Source organism: Mauremys reevesii, linkage group 11 (genome assembly GCF_016161935.1).
Source record: "Mauremys reevesii isolate NIE-2019 linkage group 11, ASM1616193v1, whole genome shotgun sequence".
Classification (NCBI taxonomy): domain Eukaryota; kingdom Metazoa; phylum Chordata; order Testudines; family Geoemydidae; genus Mauremys; species Mauremys reevesii.
The window spans coordinates 10,085,235-10,102,472 of record NC_052633.1 but is presented as its reverse complement, the minus strand read 5'-3'; the positions used below and the strand labels follow the sequence as shown (position 1 = coordinate 10,102,472).

At 43.6% G+C, this 17,238-nt stretch overlaps 1 protein-coding gene across 42 annotated transcripts in view; it reads right to left on the bottom strand.

The window, feature by feature from the left end:
* The window catches only part of LRRFIP1 (LRR binding FLII interacting protein 1), a 191,278-nt gene that overhangs the window by 94,865 nt on the left and 79,175 nt on the right, over positions 1–17,238 (bottom strand). For all 42 annotated transcript variants that reach the window (XM_039493984.1, XM_039493987.1, XM_039493985.1 and 39 more), the window contains exon 2: positions 12,169–12,255. In XM_039493984.1, coding sequence (XP_039349918.1) covers positions 12,169–12,255 — 87 coding nt within the window. The remainder of the gene's footprint in view (positions 1–12,168; positions 12,256–17,238) is intronic.

Here is a 17,238-nt window from a genome sequence, read left to right as displayed (position 1 = left end):
CTCTGCTGAGACCAGATAAAACATTATTTCCATTTGGCCAGGTAAGTATGCCTAGTTCAAGGTTTTCTGCTGTTCAGAAGCATCTCCTGAACATTTTTCAAGTAAGTCATTTCTAGTGGGGCTAGCCTTGAAGTATCCATGCTGTCAAGCTGATAGCCTGCAGACTGGAATGGACAAGACGGTCATAGTCCTGAGAAATCATGTCTGAATGTAATGGGAGTGGTAGAAGAGGCCTCACTAACAATACTAACAGGGTCAATAACCAGCGTGGTTATGATCTCTTCCCATAGGGCAGTGTTTCCCAAACTTGGGACGCAGCTTGTGTAGGGAAAGCCTCTGGTGGGCCAGGTCGGTTTGTTTACCTGCCACGTCCGCAGGTCCGGCCAATCGCGGCTCCCACTGGCTGCAGTTCGCTGCTCCAGGCCAATGGGAGCTGCTGGAAGCGGTGGCCAGTACCTGCAGGTTACAGTGGCGAGCACAGTGTAATGATGTAATGTGCTGTCAACACCTAGCCTGGATCAAGAAGTGGGCTGCTACATTTTATAAAAATGGGATTTTTGATTAACCACTAACATTAACTTGCAGGAGTTATAGTAGTTCATCCTTGAAGTGAAAATGCATGGATTAGGGTGGTTACATCCAGGTCTGACAGAAATAGGTATACTACCAGAGTTTATAGGCAATTTCTAGCTGAGAAAAGAATTTGTGTGTTAAGGTCTCAATCTCTGCAACCTTCATACCATAGAATCTGGAATTAACAAAACATGGTGGACCCTAAAGAGCCCTCACTCCTCAACATTAGTGGGAACTCCTTCAACTGACAACATGGAAAGTCATCATATAACTAAAAGACTAGGTCCCAACTAAAAATAAAGTAGAATAAAGTCTTCTGTATTGAAAGACGTACTTCAACACACCAATATTAACTAATAAAGCCTTCAAAAAGCCCTCCTGAATTTCTAATAAAGTAGTAGAAAGAGACTGCTTTATAAATTAAGATTAATCCTCCCGCTTCCAATTTAGCCTTAAAATAGAGAATAGATTTACCAGAATTTGGAGCCTTTGGGGCACTCTGCAGCAAGCCCAAACATTAATTCATATAGTAAGAAAATGACTTCAAAGGAAAGATTAAACAAAAGGAATAAACGTCGACCATAATGAATAGCATAATCAATAACTATCCATTACTTTTAAACAAAGAGGGATATCCTATTTCAGCTATATAATCAAAGATTTTTTTCTTCAATAGATCTGTAAGCAGTCAGGACACATTAGTATTTACAATATTTCAATACCAAAAAAAATCTACTTTATTATTGCCCACAGTGCTTGGTTACTGCAACACCTAAAATAAATGTACCACTTAACATAAACGGCACATGTTTGCTACTACACAAAAATGATCACACTGATAAATCCCAGGGCAGAAAAAAGGTGAGCACTATTGTCAAGACGGAAGGTCTGTGGATGATGCAGTATTAGTGCACATATAACCTTCACATCTTCCCCCTTCAATCCTGTCGTGAATCACAGTACCTGTTTTTAGCTGCTGTGCAGTCTCAAAACTGGTTACAGGCCGATCTTCATACAGGAACAGCAGTTTCTCTCCCATAGATAAGTGGAAAACAAATTCCAGCCAAAACTTCCCTGCCCTCCAGGCCAAGCCAGCAGGAGTTTTGTTTCCTTGTAGGTCTCTCACTGCCTGTTACCTTCCCAGCCTTAGGCTATGGCTACACTTGCACTTCAAAGTGCTGCCGCGGCAGCGCTTTGAAGCGCTAAGTGTAGTCAAAGCGCCAGCGCTGGGAGAGAGAGCTCTCCCAGCACTGTCCATACTCCACCTCCCTGTGGGGAATAACGTACAGCGCTGGGAGCACTGGGGCTTTGACCACACTGGCGCTTTGCAGCGCCACAATTTGCAACGCTGGAGAGGGTGTGTTTTCACACCCTGCTGCAGCGCTGCAAATTTGCAAGTGTAGCCATGGCCTTTGATGGCTATCACACAGACTCCTCCTTACCCAGTGTCAGATCTGGGTCAGCAGGTCACATGACCTACAGACATTAAATCCAAGCAAGGAAAGAAAGTGTCTTAATTCCCACTCAGTAGGGGATTAGTGGAAATGAATCGCAATTGCAAGTCTTTCACATTCGTTAATTTATTTACAAAAATACATCTTGAAGGAACAGTTAGGAAAGGACACCATAGAAAAGTTTATATCAATATTTTGCTGTAGCTAGTAAATATAATTTCCTCCTCCTTTGGCTTTGTATGTGAAAGTGAGGAAAGTAAGTCCTGCAGCCATAGAAAGATAGCAATGAAGGCATTTTGTGTTACACTACCCCCTCACCCTGACAGTAATGGCAGTAGTAGAGTTAGTCAAAGGCAAGCGGATTGTTGATGTTTACAGTTCTCTGCTGTGTCAGATGACATGTAGGGATTTTCTGATGAGGTTTAGAAAGAATGGGATGAGATTACCATTCTCATTTCACTTCAGACAATACTATCAATTTAAACAGTGGTATCTAGGTGTATGCCCTAGAAAAAAAGCAAAACATATTAAGTCTTGTCAGCGGAGAAACCAGAATGTGCCTCTATGTAAAACACATCTGAGCATTCTACAGTAATTATTGTAAACTCTGCAGTTTTGTGAATAATGTTAATGTCTTGTATCACTGCTGCAGAATATTGTATTTCTAAACAAGAGAGAAGAATTTAATTTATTCTAGAGCCCTAGAAAATTTTTAGAAAAAACATTCTCTCAGTTACTGGTAATCTCTCTGATTTAGGCACTTCCCTGTTCAGAAAAACTGAGCTGTATATTCAGGAATTCCTTCTGCTTTACAGAAATTGTTATTGTTGTACTGATTAAAAACAGGAGCCTGAACATATGCAGTCATTTCTCCCAGTAAGGAACATAAGAGTACAGTGCCTGGAGGTAGACTGACAGTAACGCTACAACCAAGGGCAGAGTTTGTATGAATGATGCCAACATAGTGCGAGAGAAGACTGAGCCCTGGTCTCCACTACCAACTTACGTATGACTACGTCACTCCAGGGGAATAGACAGTGCTATGTCGACTGGAGGGCTTCTCCCATCGACATACCTACTGCCTCTCAGGGAGGTGCAGTGTCTACGCCAACAGGAGAAGCTGTCCTGTTGGCGCAGGTAGTGTCTTCACTGAGTGCTACAGCGACGCAGCTGCAACACTATAAGTGTAGAAAAATGCGCTTAGGTTCTACCACTGCTTCAGCTCCTGCTGAGTAAGGACAGTTTAGAAAGGGGTTAGGAAGGGTGAAAAACAATTGTTGCCTGTTATGAATAGCTAATATAACCAATTATGTTGGCATCTGCCGCAGATGAGGGCTCTTTATCTACTTCCCAGGGCCCCAGGGATGATATTATATTGGTCCCTAGACTAAGAACTGGGGATCCTTTACCTCTCCTCTGAACCAAAAAGATACAACAAAAAGTGGAAAATATTACAAAAAGCAAAAGAAATTCATGTAAAATGTATTACTCCCCACAAGACTGTTACTGCCCAATGCCTAACCCCTCCAACTTCAAAAGCCATATGTAACCCATGCTGCTGTAAAACAATCATTTTTCTTGTGTCTTGGGGGCAATAATCCTGTCTCATCTGAGAAGAGTTGCCACAAATAAATTAATTACTTCACCAAGATTAGGTGGCTGGATCAAAATGCAAGTTGGAGTAAAAATGAATCATTCTGAAACACTGATGCACCGAAGTGTTGTAGCGGTGATTTCGTTGATAAGAGCAGCTTTACACTCAATCCTTTCCAAAGGTGTCTCCTTTGAACCATAAACCTATAGCAGAGAACCAGGGGTGTAGTTTGGTGTGGAAGTAGGGTGGGTACAGCTCCCCCCTCAAACGGCAAGCCTCAGGCAGGCACGGAATTAGGCCCCCACCATCACGGGCAGCCCCATCGGCCTGACTGGAATTGCCCCCACACCCAAATACAGAAGTCAAACTATGCCTATACAGATAACTAGTATGTGGCAATAGAAAGAAATCACTTGCAGGACATGTTTTAATGTACATAATCAAAATCTGTTTTACCCTTAATTAAGAACAGGAAGATGATGTTACTGTGTAGGGATAGGAATCTGAAAAGTACGTTTACACTGCAGAACATGATAGGTTGGAACTTCACAGGATTATACTGCTCTCCTTTTCTAAGTGACGAAGATTTACAAGAGTGTTATATTTCTACAGTAAACAATCTTGTGAGTATAACCTCTAGATCCTTATTTTATTTTTGCCCTCTTCATGGCTCACAGATTTGAAACATATCTCTTACAACGGCTAGCACCTGGGTTACTTTGACCATGCATTCCAGGATAGGTCCATTTATTCCTAAACAATACCTCAAGATCTGACTGTTTTTCTTTTTAAAGGTATTCTCCAGGGGCTCTCTCAACCATCTAGGACTCAAAATGGTTTATACAAAGATTCTAGCCAAGAGATGGTAAAAGCGTTACCTTAGGAACCTTAACCCTACGCTTCACCCTCTTGACATCTATTTGAGGGTTTTTTTTAAAAACAAAACAAAGGTATACGCTAGGCCCATTCCCAAATCATGCCATCCCCAAAACATTTTTCAGTGATCTGTACCTCCCTTTTCCACTAGGATGTAAAAGTGTCTATGAGGTTACAAGCAAGACATACCTAAAAGTGTGTGTGCAATGAAGTTAGTACCATAAGCATTGTACATTACACAAAATGCACAACCAACCTGTAGAACTCACTGCCTCGGGATGTTGTGGTGGCCAAAAGTATAACTGGATTCAAAAAAAGAACTGCCTAAGTTATTTGCGGATAAGTCCATCAATGACTATTAGCCAAGATGATCAGGTCACAACACCATGCTCAGAGCAATCTTAAACCTCTGACCACCCGAAACTGGGAATGGAAGACAGGAGTGAATCATTCCATAACTGCCCTGTTCTGCACACTCCCCCTGAAGCTCTGATACAGAGCACTCCAGGAGACAGGATACTGGGCAAGATGGACCATGGTCCAACCTAGGCAGCTCTTATGTTCTTACATATTGTACTAATGGGTTCAGTTTCTGATTTCCTCACCCCAAAGGAGAGGAAGCTTATTTTCTACATCAGAGAAGCAGAGTGCTCCAAATGGATTTGATCCTAACCTCTAGAGATTACAGATCTATCGTACTTTAAACTCATGATACATGTAATTTCACACACACAACCTTCCCCTGTTAAAATGTTGCTGCTTCTGGTGCATCAAAAATCTGCAAGTTAGTTGGGTCCTGCCCTGCCCCCATCACTTTGTCCATTCTCTCTGCCTCTGGTTGGTGGCTTACCCAGTGCTCAGCTAATTAGACATCCTGGCCTAGTATTTTTGGGTTGGTGATGGTCAGTGTTCATGTCTAAGATGCACTGTTTATAGAACTGTTTTATTCCCACTAGCCATCCTTTCATGTGTGCATTCCCTTTCAAAAGCTTATCAAGCAAATGTCTAAACTGTCCTTATATTTAAGGAACAATTTGTGGTCTGTGTTCCATATGGCACGGATGTGTGGTTTTTCGAGCTGTTCAGACACTGACTATGCAACCTCTACATTTCCAGTTCATATTAGTTCTGTTTTGCATTGTGCTGGCATTTCTCTCAGAGTTCCAGTCAACTTCTTGTTTCTTCAGTCCTTGTGGACTCTCCATTCTTAATGTTCTAGACATGTTCTCCTCCAATTCCCTGGCTTTCTTTCTTTATCCCCCTCTTCACTCCTTAAACCTGGATTATTAGCTGGCACCAGCTGCAATTGGTAAATTCCTTCTAGGGTATCTTCATTCTCTGCTGCTAAAAATCCATACAACTCTTCTGGTGCCACTGTGCTCCCAGCCTCCAGGACAGTTCAATTGCTCATTATCAAACTAGAGATTTCTCTTTGATTAACTTTACCAATTGCTTCTCCCAAGGCTCAAAGCAACTTGTATTTTTCCCAAAAACAACAACAAAAAGCAACTCATTTCCTATTTTTTTAGACTCACTGTAGGGATCCTATATAGTAAATGTAACCTTCAGTGCCTCTTCCTGCCATTCATCCTCCTCCAGGTTTTCTAGTGCCCTACTGATTTTTTTTGACATATCAGCATATCACAGACCCTGGTTAGTGTGTCCAGCTTGACCCAACTTGAAACCCTGTTACATTTTTCAGGGATTTTTGTGTGCGTTTGTTCTTAAAGTACCTGGCTTCCTGTCATATGAGACAACCACCTTGCTCCTCCCGCCAAACAAGGGGTCTCCTTTCCCCTTCCTCCTCTGTCTCATGCCATGCCATGCCCACTCACTTTACCCCCCAAATTAGCCAAACCCTGTTCTATCTTCATTACTCCAAGTGGAGAGATTCTGCCCTTTTTTCTGTTCTATCTGCCTATTAATCAGTAGGCTGTTGTGCAGTTACAATTGTTTCTAGTGGAATTATTGTACAATTATTTTGTAGTTCTCACTAAAGTAACTTGGTAAATAATGTATCATTACTGCACACAGAAAATGCTGGGATCATCAGGAGGAGCTACAAAATAAAACAGTCTTGTATAGGCAGCCAAATGATCTTACCCCACACAAGCAACAATGAGCATGCCCCAAGTAAGGTGCAATACATATCATGGTTCACACATTCCTTTAAAAGAAAAGCAACTGTGGATGGAAGAAATGACTAAAAAGGATATTTTTAGCCCCTAGGTAACAAAAGGGAATTTGTAACTATACACCAATTTTTTCCCTCAATTGTATCCATGGAATGCAAGTAAATTCTGCCAAAGAAGAGGTCGGAATTTGGCCCTCCACCATCTATTTCTCCCGTTTACTGATCAGCTTTCACTACATACCTGGAGCCAGCCTTTGGTTACACATGTTATAATAGTCAGCTCTTGTAATAAAAATGCATAGCTCATTCTGCATGCAGTAAAATTCAAACTAAGGATTAAGATAGATATTATTTATACTAAGCTTTTATACAGTGAATTTCCTACACTGATATTAAAGTACGTTACACAGATCTCAGCTTTATCTCTGTGAAGCAAATATCCCCACTTAACAAATAGCGACAATGAAGCAAAGAGACTTCACTAATGTTATGCACTAGTTGGATGAATTAGGAACAGAAGCTAGAGCACAGGTGGGCAAACTATGGCCCACACCACTCCCTGAGCTCCTGGCCCAGGCAGCTAGTCCCCAGCCCCTCCCCTGCAGCCTCAGCTCACTGCGCCTGCTCTGGGAGGCGGGGCTGCGAGCTCTTGGGGCAGTGTAGCTGCAGAGCCCGGCCTGACCCGGTGCTCTGTGCTGTGCGGTGCGTGGCTGGCTCCTGCTGGGCTCCGCGGCTGCCTCTCCTGGTGCAGCCACGCCGCCAGCCACCGGTGCTCCAGGCAGCGTGGTAAGGGAGGTTGGAGAGAGGGCAGGGGAATTCAGGGGGTGGTCAGGAGATGGGGGTGTGGATAGGGGTTGGGGCAGTCAGAGGGCAAAGGAGTTGAATGGGGGCAAGGGTTCTGGGGGGGGGCAGGGAGAAGAGGTGGTTGGATGGGGCAGAGGTCCTCGGGGGCCAGTAAGAAATGAGAGGAGGGGTTGGATGGAGGGGCTGAGGGCTGTCAGGAGTGGGGATTCCGGGGGCAGTCAGGGGACAGGGAGAAGGGGTAGTTGGATGGGGCAGGGGTCCCGGGGGCAGTCAGGAAGGAGAGGGGTTGTTGGATGGGTCAGTTGGGGTGGGGGGGGAAGTTAGGGGCAGGGGGTCCTGGAGCGGTCAGAGAGAAGGGGTGGTTGGATGTGGCAGGGATCCCAGGGGGCCAGTCAGGAAGGAGGAGGGGGTGTTGGATGGGACGGTGGGGGGCAGTTAGGGGCAGGAGTCCGGGGATGGTCAGGGACAGGGAGGCCGTCAGGGAACAGGGGGGTTGGATGAGGCAGGAGTGCCAGGGGGGCGTCAGGGCTGAGAAACGGGGGGGGGCTGGAGAGGGGGCAGGGCCGGCCCATTCCTGGCTGTTTGGGGAGGCACAGCCTCCCCTAGCTGGCCCTCCATACAATTTCTGAAACCCGATGCGGCCTCCAGGCCAAAAAGTTTACCTGCCGCTGAGCTACAGGGACCACTTTCCAGTCCCCCATTCAAACTACACGGCCTCACTGTGACTGAAAGTGATTCTGTCATTTTTGTAAGGCTAAAAAAGTTACTTAACTTGCAGTGATAACATCTGGAAGGTTTTAACATAAGGACTCTAACAATGTACATATTTTCTTAACTGATCCATGCTGCCTAAGCAGATCTCTCAGGGCATGTGCATTGCTTTAAGCACGAGAACGTGCACACACATTCACTAACTGATTGGTTCTTAACTGTTATAAATGCCTCCATCAAAACCCTCTACAGTAAATAAAATGTGTGTGTTGAGTCTTAGTTATTCAGCATGGCAGCTGTGTGAATTTTACTGATTTACTGCATGTAGCTCAGGAACAGATTAGTTTTTTTCCCTCTCTCTTCATAAAAGAGGTCAAATGGCCCTTCTGACGCTACAAAGTGTTCTCATCCAAGGTAGGTTTAAATGCTAAAAAAAATCTCCTGGCTGGTGGTTTAATATATGCTACAACAATGCCTTCTGCCCTTCTAACGTCTGTAAGACACTCTTGTCAATGAAAAACAGCATCTGTAGCCACTCTCTCCAGCTCTGTCCTCTCATGGGCCTGGGAATTAGATATCTGAAAGGTTTTTCTGAATACTGAGCACGCTAAATATAAAACAAACATGCAGAACATACATACTACTATGACATTGCATGAGTCAGTAATTTTAAACCTACAGTGCCTTTTACATGGCTTCCTTTCTCACACTGTGATGGCAGCTTTGGTGCAGTTTCTGTGAAAATGCGTGATCCTTAAGTTGAGGACAATAAATGTTAATATTGGAATATAATCATTATAATATTAATCTGATGAACTGCTACAGGTCTTCAAAGCACCTCTTACTGTATAGCACAGTTAACTAGTATGAAGATTTTTTCATTGCTTGAATCTCAAATGGAATATAAACAAATGTGCTAATTAGACTGTCAATAATTAGGAAGGTTTCAGAGTAGCAGCCGTGTTAGTTTGTATCCGTAAAAAGAACAGGAGTACTTGTGGCACCTTAAAGACTAACATTTATTTTAGCATGAGCTTTCGTGAGCTACAGCTCACTTCTTCGGATGCATAGAATGGAACACAGACAGGAGATATTTATACATACAGAGAACATGAAAAGGTGGAAGTATGCATAACAACAGGAAGAGTCTAATCAATTGAGATGAGCTATCATCAGCAGGAGAAAAAAACTTTTGAAGCGATAATTGAGATGACCCATAGAAGGTGTGAGGAGAACTTAACATAGGGAAATAGATTCAATTAGTGTAATGACCCAACCATTCCCAGTCTCTGTTTAGGCCTGAGTTAATTGTGTCTAATTTGCATATTAATTCAAGTTCAACAGTTTCTCTTTGGAGTCTGTTTTTGAAGTTTTTGTGTTGCAAAATTGCCACCTTCAAGTCTGTCACTGAGTGGTTAGAGAGGTTGAAGTGTTCTCCCACTGGTTTTTGAACGTTATGATTCCTGATGTCAGATTTGTGTCCATTTATTCTTTTGCGTAGAGACTGTCCGGTTTGGCCAATGTACATGGCAGAGGGGCATTGCTGGCACATGATGGCATATATCACGTTGGTAGATGTGCAGGTGAACGAGCCCCTGATGGTGTGGCTGATGTGATTAGGTCCTATGATGATGTCACTTGAATAGATATGTGGACAGAGCTGATACAGTTCTGCGGTGACCTAGAATCCTACTTTCGCCGTCTCCGACTCAAAGAATACTTCCAACACACCTCTGAACAACATACTAACCCACAGAATCCTTCCTACCAACGCTATAATAAAAAGGATAATTTGTTAGTCTCTAAGGTGCCACAAGTACTCCTGTTCTTTATACATACTACTATGAATTTTATCCCACTGAGAATTACAAAATATAGAGTAGGTGTATGTTTGGTTAAGCTTATGGCAATTTTGGAAGACTTTTAGAGGACTTTTATATACCGTATGAAGTTTTTCCAAAAAGTTTCATTTCAACAGGTTTTCATTTATTAGCTACGAGGAAATGGAGCAAAGTCCCTTGAGAGAGAGCTGTTCATATTTTGATAGCTATTTGAAGTCTGCTAAGTTGCAATTTACCAGTCTGCTGTTGGTAGTATCTGTTTACAGTCTAACAGAGAAAAGAAGAGGTCATCAACTGCCTTGTAATTACTATGAAATTAGAAGGTAATATCATTATCGGCTGCTTTAATGTCTATCTGCATTTGCTATCTGACCAGTGTCCTCATTTGTTTACCATGGATTCCTCTAATGCTGTTTAGGAAATCCTATTACTCATGACTTAGGCACTGCAGGGGGCTCTACAATATAAATACACTGCCAGCCATGCAAACCTTTTGGGTTTGACTGAGGCTGCACAAGAGCATTCCATTCAATCATAAGAAGCAACTGCAGCAGTAAAAGACGTCTTCATGTAACATTCTGCTCAGCTAATGATATCTCTCCAGCAGTTGTTTCCCAATCTTCCTTTTATTCCTAACATCCCTATCCTCTTGTATTTGTTAGAAGAATCAATTCTTATAACAGCACCCAGAGGAACATCTGCCTAGTGTGCCTACTGCAAACACAAGGGTGCGTAAACTTTTCTGGACAGCACTATCTTGCCAATTCTAGTAACTGATCCAGATGTTTGTTCCAGATAGTGCCCTGTCAGTCCTTTTCTAGCTTTTATTCCCCCAAGATGCAAATATTGATCTCAATTACTCAATGTGGGAGGGAGAGTTTGATATTTAGTACAGCTCTTGACCGGTCAGATTCAACAGGAGCAAAACAAGTCTCTCTAGGTCTGTAAAACTGTTAATATAGAATCACAGACTTTTAATGTCAGAAGGGACCATTATGATCATCTAGTCTGACCTGCACAACGCAGGCCACAGAATGTCACCCACCCACTCCTGTAACAAACCTCTAACCCCTGTCTGAGCTATAGAAGTCCTCAAATCGTGGTTTAAAGACTTCAAGTACAGAGAATCCTCCAGCAAGTGACCCGTGCCCCATGCTGCAGAGGAAGGCGAAAAACCTCTAGGGCCTCTGCCAATCTGCCCTGGAGGAAAATTCCTTCCTGACCCCAAATATGGTGATCAGCTAAACCCTGAGCATGTGGGCAAGACTCACCAGCCAGACACCCAGGAAAGAATTCTCTGTAGTAACTCAGAACCCACCCCATCTAACATCCCATCACAGACCATTGGGCATATTTAACGCTAATAGTCAAAGATCAATTAATTGCCAAAATTAGGCTATCCCATCATATTGGAGACTACAATTTTATTTTAACATACCCCCATGCACAACTTTATTTGTCTGGCAGTAGAAAAAAGGCCAATCTTCTAAGGTGTTAGAGAGACTTGGCTGAGAGTAAAGAGGTACAATTTATCAGGGGGGGGGTGACATTTTCATGAGCTCAATTTTCTACAGTCAGCAGCTGTGCCAATGGTGACCTTAGTCTGAGATTATCATTCTTAAAAAAAGACAGGTGTAATCCACACAAGGTCAATGCCACAGTCATACAGCTTGGTTTACTTTACTGCAAGGATGATTAACTAATGTCCCCTCAGTATTAATTTTGCGAGAGCTATAAACGATAGAGAGGTGAGTCTCCTCTATACTTACAAGATGGTTTTCTAACCAATTGCTAGAAAAAGCAACAACATTTATATTATAAACAAAAAATATCCAATCCTAGTTACAAATCAATCACATACGCTCCAGTTATAATTACACTGGCTCATGAGGAACAAATCGTAGAATCCCAGAATATCAGGGTTGGAAGGGACTTCAGGAGGTCATCTAGTCCAACCCCCTGCTCAAAGCAGGACCAATCCCCAAATACATTGCTGCTGCACAGTCCCTGCATTTTCAGACCATTTTTATTCACAATCTTAGTACCAGTACCCATCAGAGGCCCAATTACGGCTATTAGTATTTCAGCTAACAGAAGATTAACTAGTAATTCCATGACCTTGGAGCCTATTCCGAGGGATGTAGAGAACATGAAAACACCCACTGAAAACTTTAAATGTACCTCCTTCTGCTGCCTCTCAAGTTCTTTCATTCGGATCTCCCGTGCTTCAGCTCGTGCTGCTCGCTTTGCTGCGAGCCTTGCTTCAGCCTGTGAAGAGAAGTATAATAAAACAATGTAATAGATGCCAGACAATTAATTTAACTTGAAGCACTTTTGTTAACTAGCGCATGACATAAAGGAGATGACGCAGTAAGACTTTACTTGTAGTGGCAAATGAGTTCTTACAGATGTATGTAATGGCCCTACCTTCCATAACAACATGTTATGCTTCACAGGTAGATAACATCTTCATGCAGACATCTTATCTATAGTTATTTGTATTCAAAAGTTTTTCTGTGCTGTCATTTAAATAAAAGACTATTGTATTTGTATGAATATGTATAGAGGAATCATTTATATTAACAAAAGGTGGTAACTGGGCTCTGTCAAAATTTGTATGTTTATTTTTGAACACTTAAGTAACAAAGGCTCTGAAGAAAGAGAGGCATAATATTATACATTTACTATTTTATGCTGGTTATACTTATCTTTATCTCCATAATTAGATAACATGTTCACTGTCAAAAAGCATCATACATGTGTTTTCTCTTACTCTGACATATGCACGTGCATACATGAGCACCGCAGTTGACTAAGCATGCTCTGCATGTGTGCATGCTGCACAATTATTGAAGGGCATTGGTAAACCTAAGAAAATCCACTTCAGCTGGGTTAGATTAAAATATCCAAATGTTCTATTCATATCCAAAACCTCCGGTCTGGACATCTGTCAAGCACAGACCTTGTGAGATTTGTAGCACTTCATTTCAGCAGATTTGGAAATGACAAAATACCCTCTAGAGTGATATTTGTTATTCTTATAATCCTAGACAAAAGCTGGAAGGAGAAAGTCGAGTGAAGAAAATCTACAATTAGCTCAGTTAGCTTTTCAAACCTCAGAAGAGAAAAGCTCCACTCAATTTTTCCCTTAAGATTTGAGAATTTTTTCCTGAAGATCTGAGTAGTTCATCCAGCCTTAGTTAGAATCTGGCCCAGAGTAGATAAAGTGAAAGTGATGCTTTAAGTCATGGTCACTACACATTTACACACAACTGCCCTCAACTTTTCACCCCTACTAGAATCTCCAGCTAGATGCTATGAGGACAGGTAAAGTGCTCTGATAGTGAGAATTCCTGCTTTCACCAGAATTCCTATACCAGTAGTTCTCAAACTTTTGTACTGATGACCCCTTTCACATTGCGAGCCTCTGAGTGCAACAACCCTTATAAATTAAAAACACTTAATATATTTAACACCATTAGATACGCTGGATGCAAAGCGGTGTTTGGGGTGCAGGTGGACAGCTCGCGACCCCCCATGTAATAACCTCGCGACCCCCCGAGGGGTCCCGACCCCCAGTTTGAGAACCCGTCCTATACTATAGGGAAGCGTCAATCCCGCTTAGGAATTATACTCACCATTCAAAAAAAAGAAGAGAAAGAAGCCTCCGACAAGACGATAAGAAAAGTTTACATTAAGGTATTACCTGAGAATTAAGCAAAGCTTACCTCTAACTGAAATTATTTTTGGCAAAAGTAGCCACTTAACTGATGCATACCAGCTAATGAGTTCAAGCAATTGTATCTAACAGTCAGTAAAATCTAGAATAGATTTCACAGACTTCACAGAAATACACAGAAAAAAGTTCAATCAGGTGAAAGGACTTTTATTATGTGTCTTATTAGCAAACTCCTTTCCTCCATTTTTGAGGAAGTAAACCATTTCAATTTCACAGCATTACATCCATGATCGCTCACATAATGGGAATTGAAACTTCAGTTCGGTACATTTAACTGAATAGCGCTGGTATCTTTATTTCTTCACAACACAGCCACCTTACTTCATATCAATACTGTAAATATTAACTTTTCTTAGGAGCAGTAATTGTTTTTAAAGTCCCTTTTTTCCCTACCCCACACCTCCCGCCACACACACACAGCAGGAAAGGCAAATTAGAGATTTCTCTCATGGAAGATTACTGTCCTTTTAAAATTAAGATATTTGAGTTCTAAGATAATGTCTAGCTTTGCCATGGAAGAATAAAGTGCAAATATACCTGTTGAAAACCTGTAGGTACAGCAAGTCACTTAAGCTGTCTCCAAAAGTGTCTCAGACCTTTGTAGTCCCAGAATGTTAAGGTTATGTTTGGCGCTCAGCACTCGACATACATAATATGCATGCCCATAGAACCTGCAGTCTAACAACATGGGCCTGGTACTGTTCAAACATGAATAATAGTCCCCGGTCTAAACAGTTTAGATCTATTTACTTCAGTGGTTGAGCAGAGGCCTCTAAGATACCCACTGTATACATTTCAAGGGCATAGATGCTTTGGAACAGGTAATATGCATAATCCGTATGCTCTTTGGAGATGCCTTTTTTACCCTTCAGCCCTTGAAGCAGCATTAAAATATATTTGATCACAAATACACTGTACTGCCCCTACATTAGTCTATTTTATTTCACTGACTATAAATTTACAAATGTTAAAATGCTTAAAGGTGTTGCAGGACATCTGTTATTTTATGTCCAGGGCCGGCTCTAGGTCTTTTGCCACCCCAAGCAAAAAAAAATTTGGCTGCCCCCCACCCCAGCCTGGGCTCTCACCCCCCTGCCCCCCCAGCCCTGGGCTCTCTTCACCCGCACCCCCTGCCGCCCCAGCCCTGCCCCCCCACTCCTGGGCTTCCCCCCCCCCACAGTGCCGACTCCACCGACTCCCCTGCTGGCAGGGTTGGGATAAGCAGCAGGGCTCCCAGGCTGCGCCTCAGCCCAGGATCCCTTCAGCCAGGGCTCCCGCCTCCAGGACTGGCTGGGACCCGGGAGGGCAGAGCCAGGGGGACTGTCCCGGCAGGGGGCTGAAGGGTGGGGGCAGGGCAGCCCCAGATGGAGCGGAGCCCCAGACTGCAGGACGCTCTATGGCGCCGCAGCTGCTGCTTCTGGCCACTCTGCCGCAGTCCCTAGGTGGCTCGGGCTGCTTCGCCCCCTGGCTGCGGCGTTGGGGGGCAGCCACCCTGCGGCACCTGCAGGTGGCTCCGTGTGCCCCGGGGCAGCCCCCAGCCCAAGTGTCCCCCGCTCGGAGCGCGCCCGGCCCAGCCACAAGGTGCAGGCGCTGCTCCTCCCCGGCGTGAACCGCAGCGGCCCCAGGGCACCCCCCACGCAGGACGCACTGCTGCTGCCAGAGCCGGCTCCAGGCTTTTGCCGCCGAAGCAAAAAAAAAGATGGCCGGAATGCCGCCCCTAAAATGTGCCACCTCAGGCACGTGCTTGGTTTGCTGGTGCCTACAGCCAGCTCTGTTTATGTGCCACACAGGTGGAGATTGTAATGCGAGGTTAATGTCTGTTACAGCTGTCCCCCCTGCTGCATTCCTTTTTTTCTCCCTCTCCTTTCTGCTTGTTCTGTGTGGCTGCCCTCCCGGGCTTGGGCTAACTAAAGTCACAGCCTGGCCCTGCTCATTGGAATGGCCTTTGCAGACTAACTGGAGCCATTGCTCTGCTCAGGGGGTGGCTTTTGGCTCCTTTGTTCAGACCTGGGCTCAGTGTAGAGGTGCTCTGCCCAGGAATGCAAGACCTAAAATGGCCAAATAGCTGAGCATATGAGTCATGCCTGTGGCTTAGAACTTGCTCGGACATGTCTGTGCTCACCTGAAGTCTCCTCTCCTCCCCTCTAACAAGGGGAACCAATCAAAGTTACTGGCGGGAAACTGCCTAAGTTTGCCTTTATAACCAGACATTTTCTGATCAGACCTTAGAAAGGTTCCTGCACTGCTGCCTGGTCTGATCAGCCAGGGGTTCTGGGGGTCCTTTCTCCACTCTCATTTTATTTTTGAGCGTACCCGTTTTTTAACTCCCCTCCCACGAACAACGAATTTTGCCTGGAAATCTCCTGATTATTGTGAGTGAATTGAGTCCTGTGATGCTGAAACTGCTGTGCCTGCTTCTGCCTTTGCTGCTGTCCTGGGGATTGGTAAGAACTCCCTCTTGCAAACTCCCCCTGTCCTGGCTGCTGGCTCTGTTTCCCCAGCAGACAGACCTAAGCTAACTCCGTGGTCTGTGCTGCTAGAAATAAACCTCTGCCACTGCCAAGCTGTGCCTCCCTGGATTCTATCCTGGGCAGCCCACTTGCAGTTGTCCCACTGCTGCAGCCACACCCTTGGAGAACTACCCCTAGTATAAGGTGCACCCATTAGGTTAGGTTTAGCCTTTAGTCTAGCTAAATTGTAATTTCATTTTGCATAGCTGTGGTTAAGTTAGGTTTAGCATTGTACTCTGTAAATTAGGCTTAGAGAATTGTTGCATTGTGTTTTGTTACTTGCTAATTTGTGTAGTCTTAGTTAAGTTAGATCATAGATAAGATTTTGTTGTGTTCGGTATGATTGTAATTAAGTCTGTCTTCTCACTGTCAGCCCCCCTCCCCCAAGCTTTCTCTGTGTCTCACTGAGTTTAAATCTCTAGCATAAAACCCCACTGGTTACTTTTTTCTCTCTGATATACCTCACATTCTACATTTACATCACTGTGACACATTTTTACCTAAAATTGTTTGCTATTTAACATATTTTATCCATAACTGTTAGTTGGTTATATGCTGCTGTAACACACCCTTTACATAGAGATTGTTAGCTACCTGTTACATTTATATTTCTGTGTTAATTGGTTACCCATTGTATTGTATCCTACTGTATTGTACCCCACTATTGAAACCCCCTTACTGTTCACCAAAAGAAACCCCTCCCCAATTGTCTACCTTAACAAACCCCATACCCCTCACCATTGAATTTTCCCTGTTTTTATATTTTCTTAATAAACGTTTATTTTGCACCCCACCAGTGCAGTAATTGTCCCCCAAGATCCCCTACCTGCTGGAAGGGACAGTTAAATATAGAAAATTAGACCATTCTGCAATATTCAGAACTAGCGTCTGTTAAATGACTCATAGGTATCGAGTACTTTGATAATTACCTTTTGCAATTACCTGCCAGGTCAAGGTAGTAAGGTCTCGTTGGGCTTGGCTACACTTACAAGTTGCAGCGCT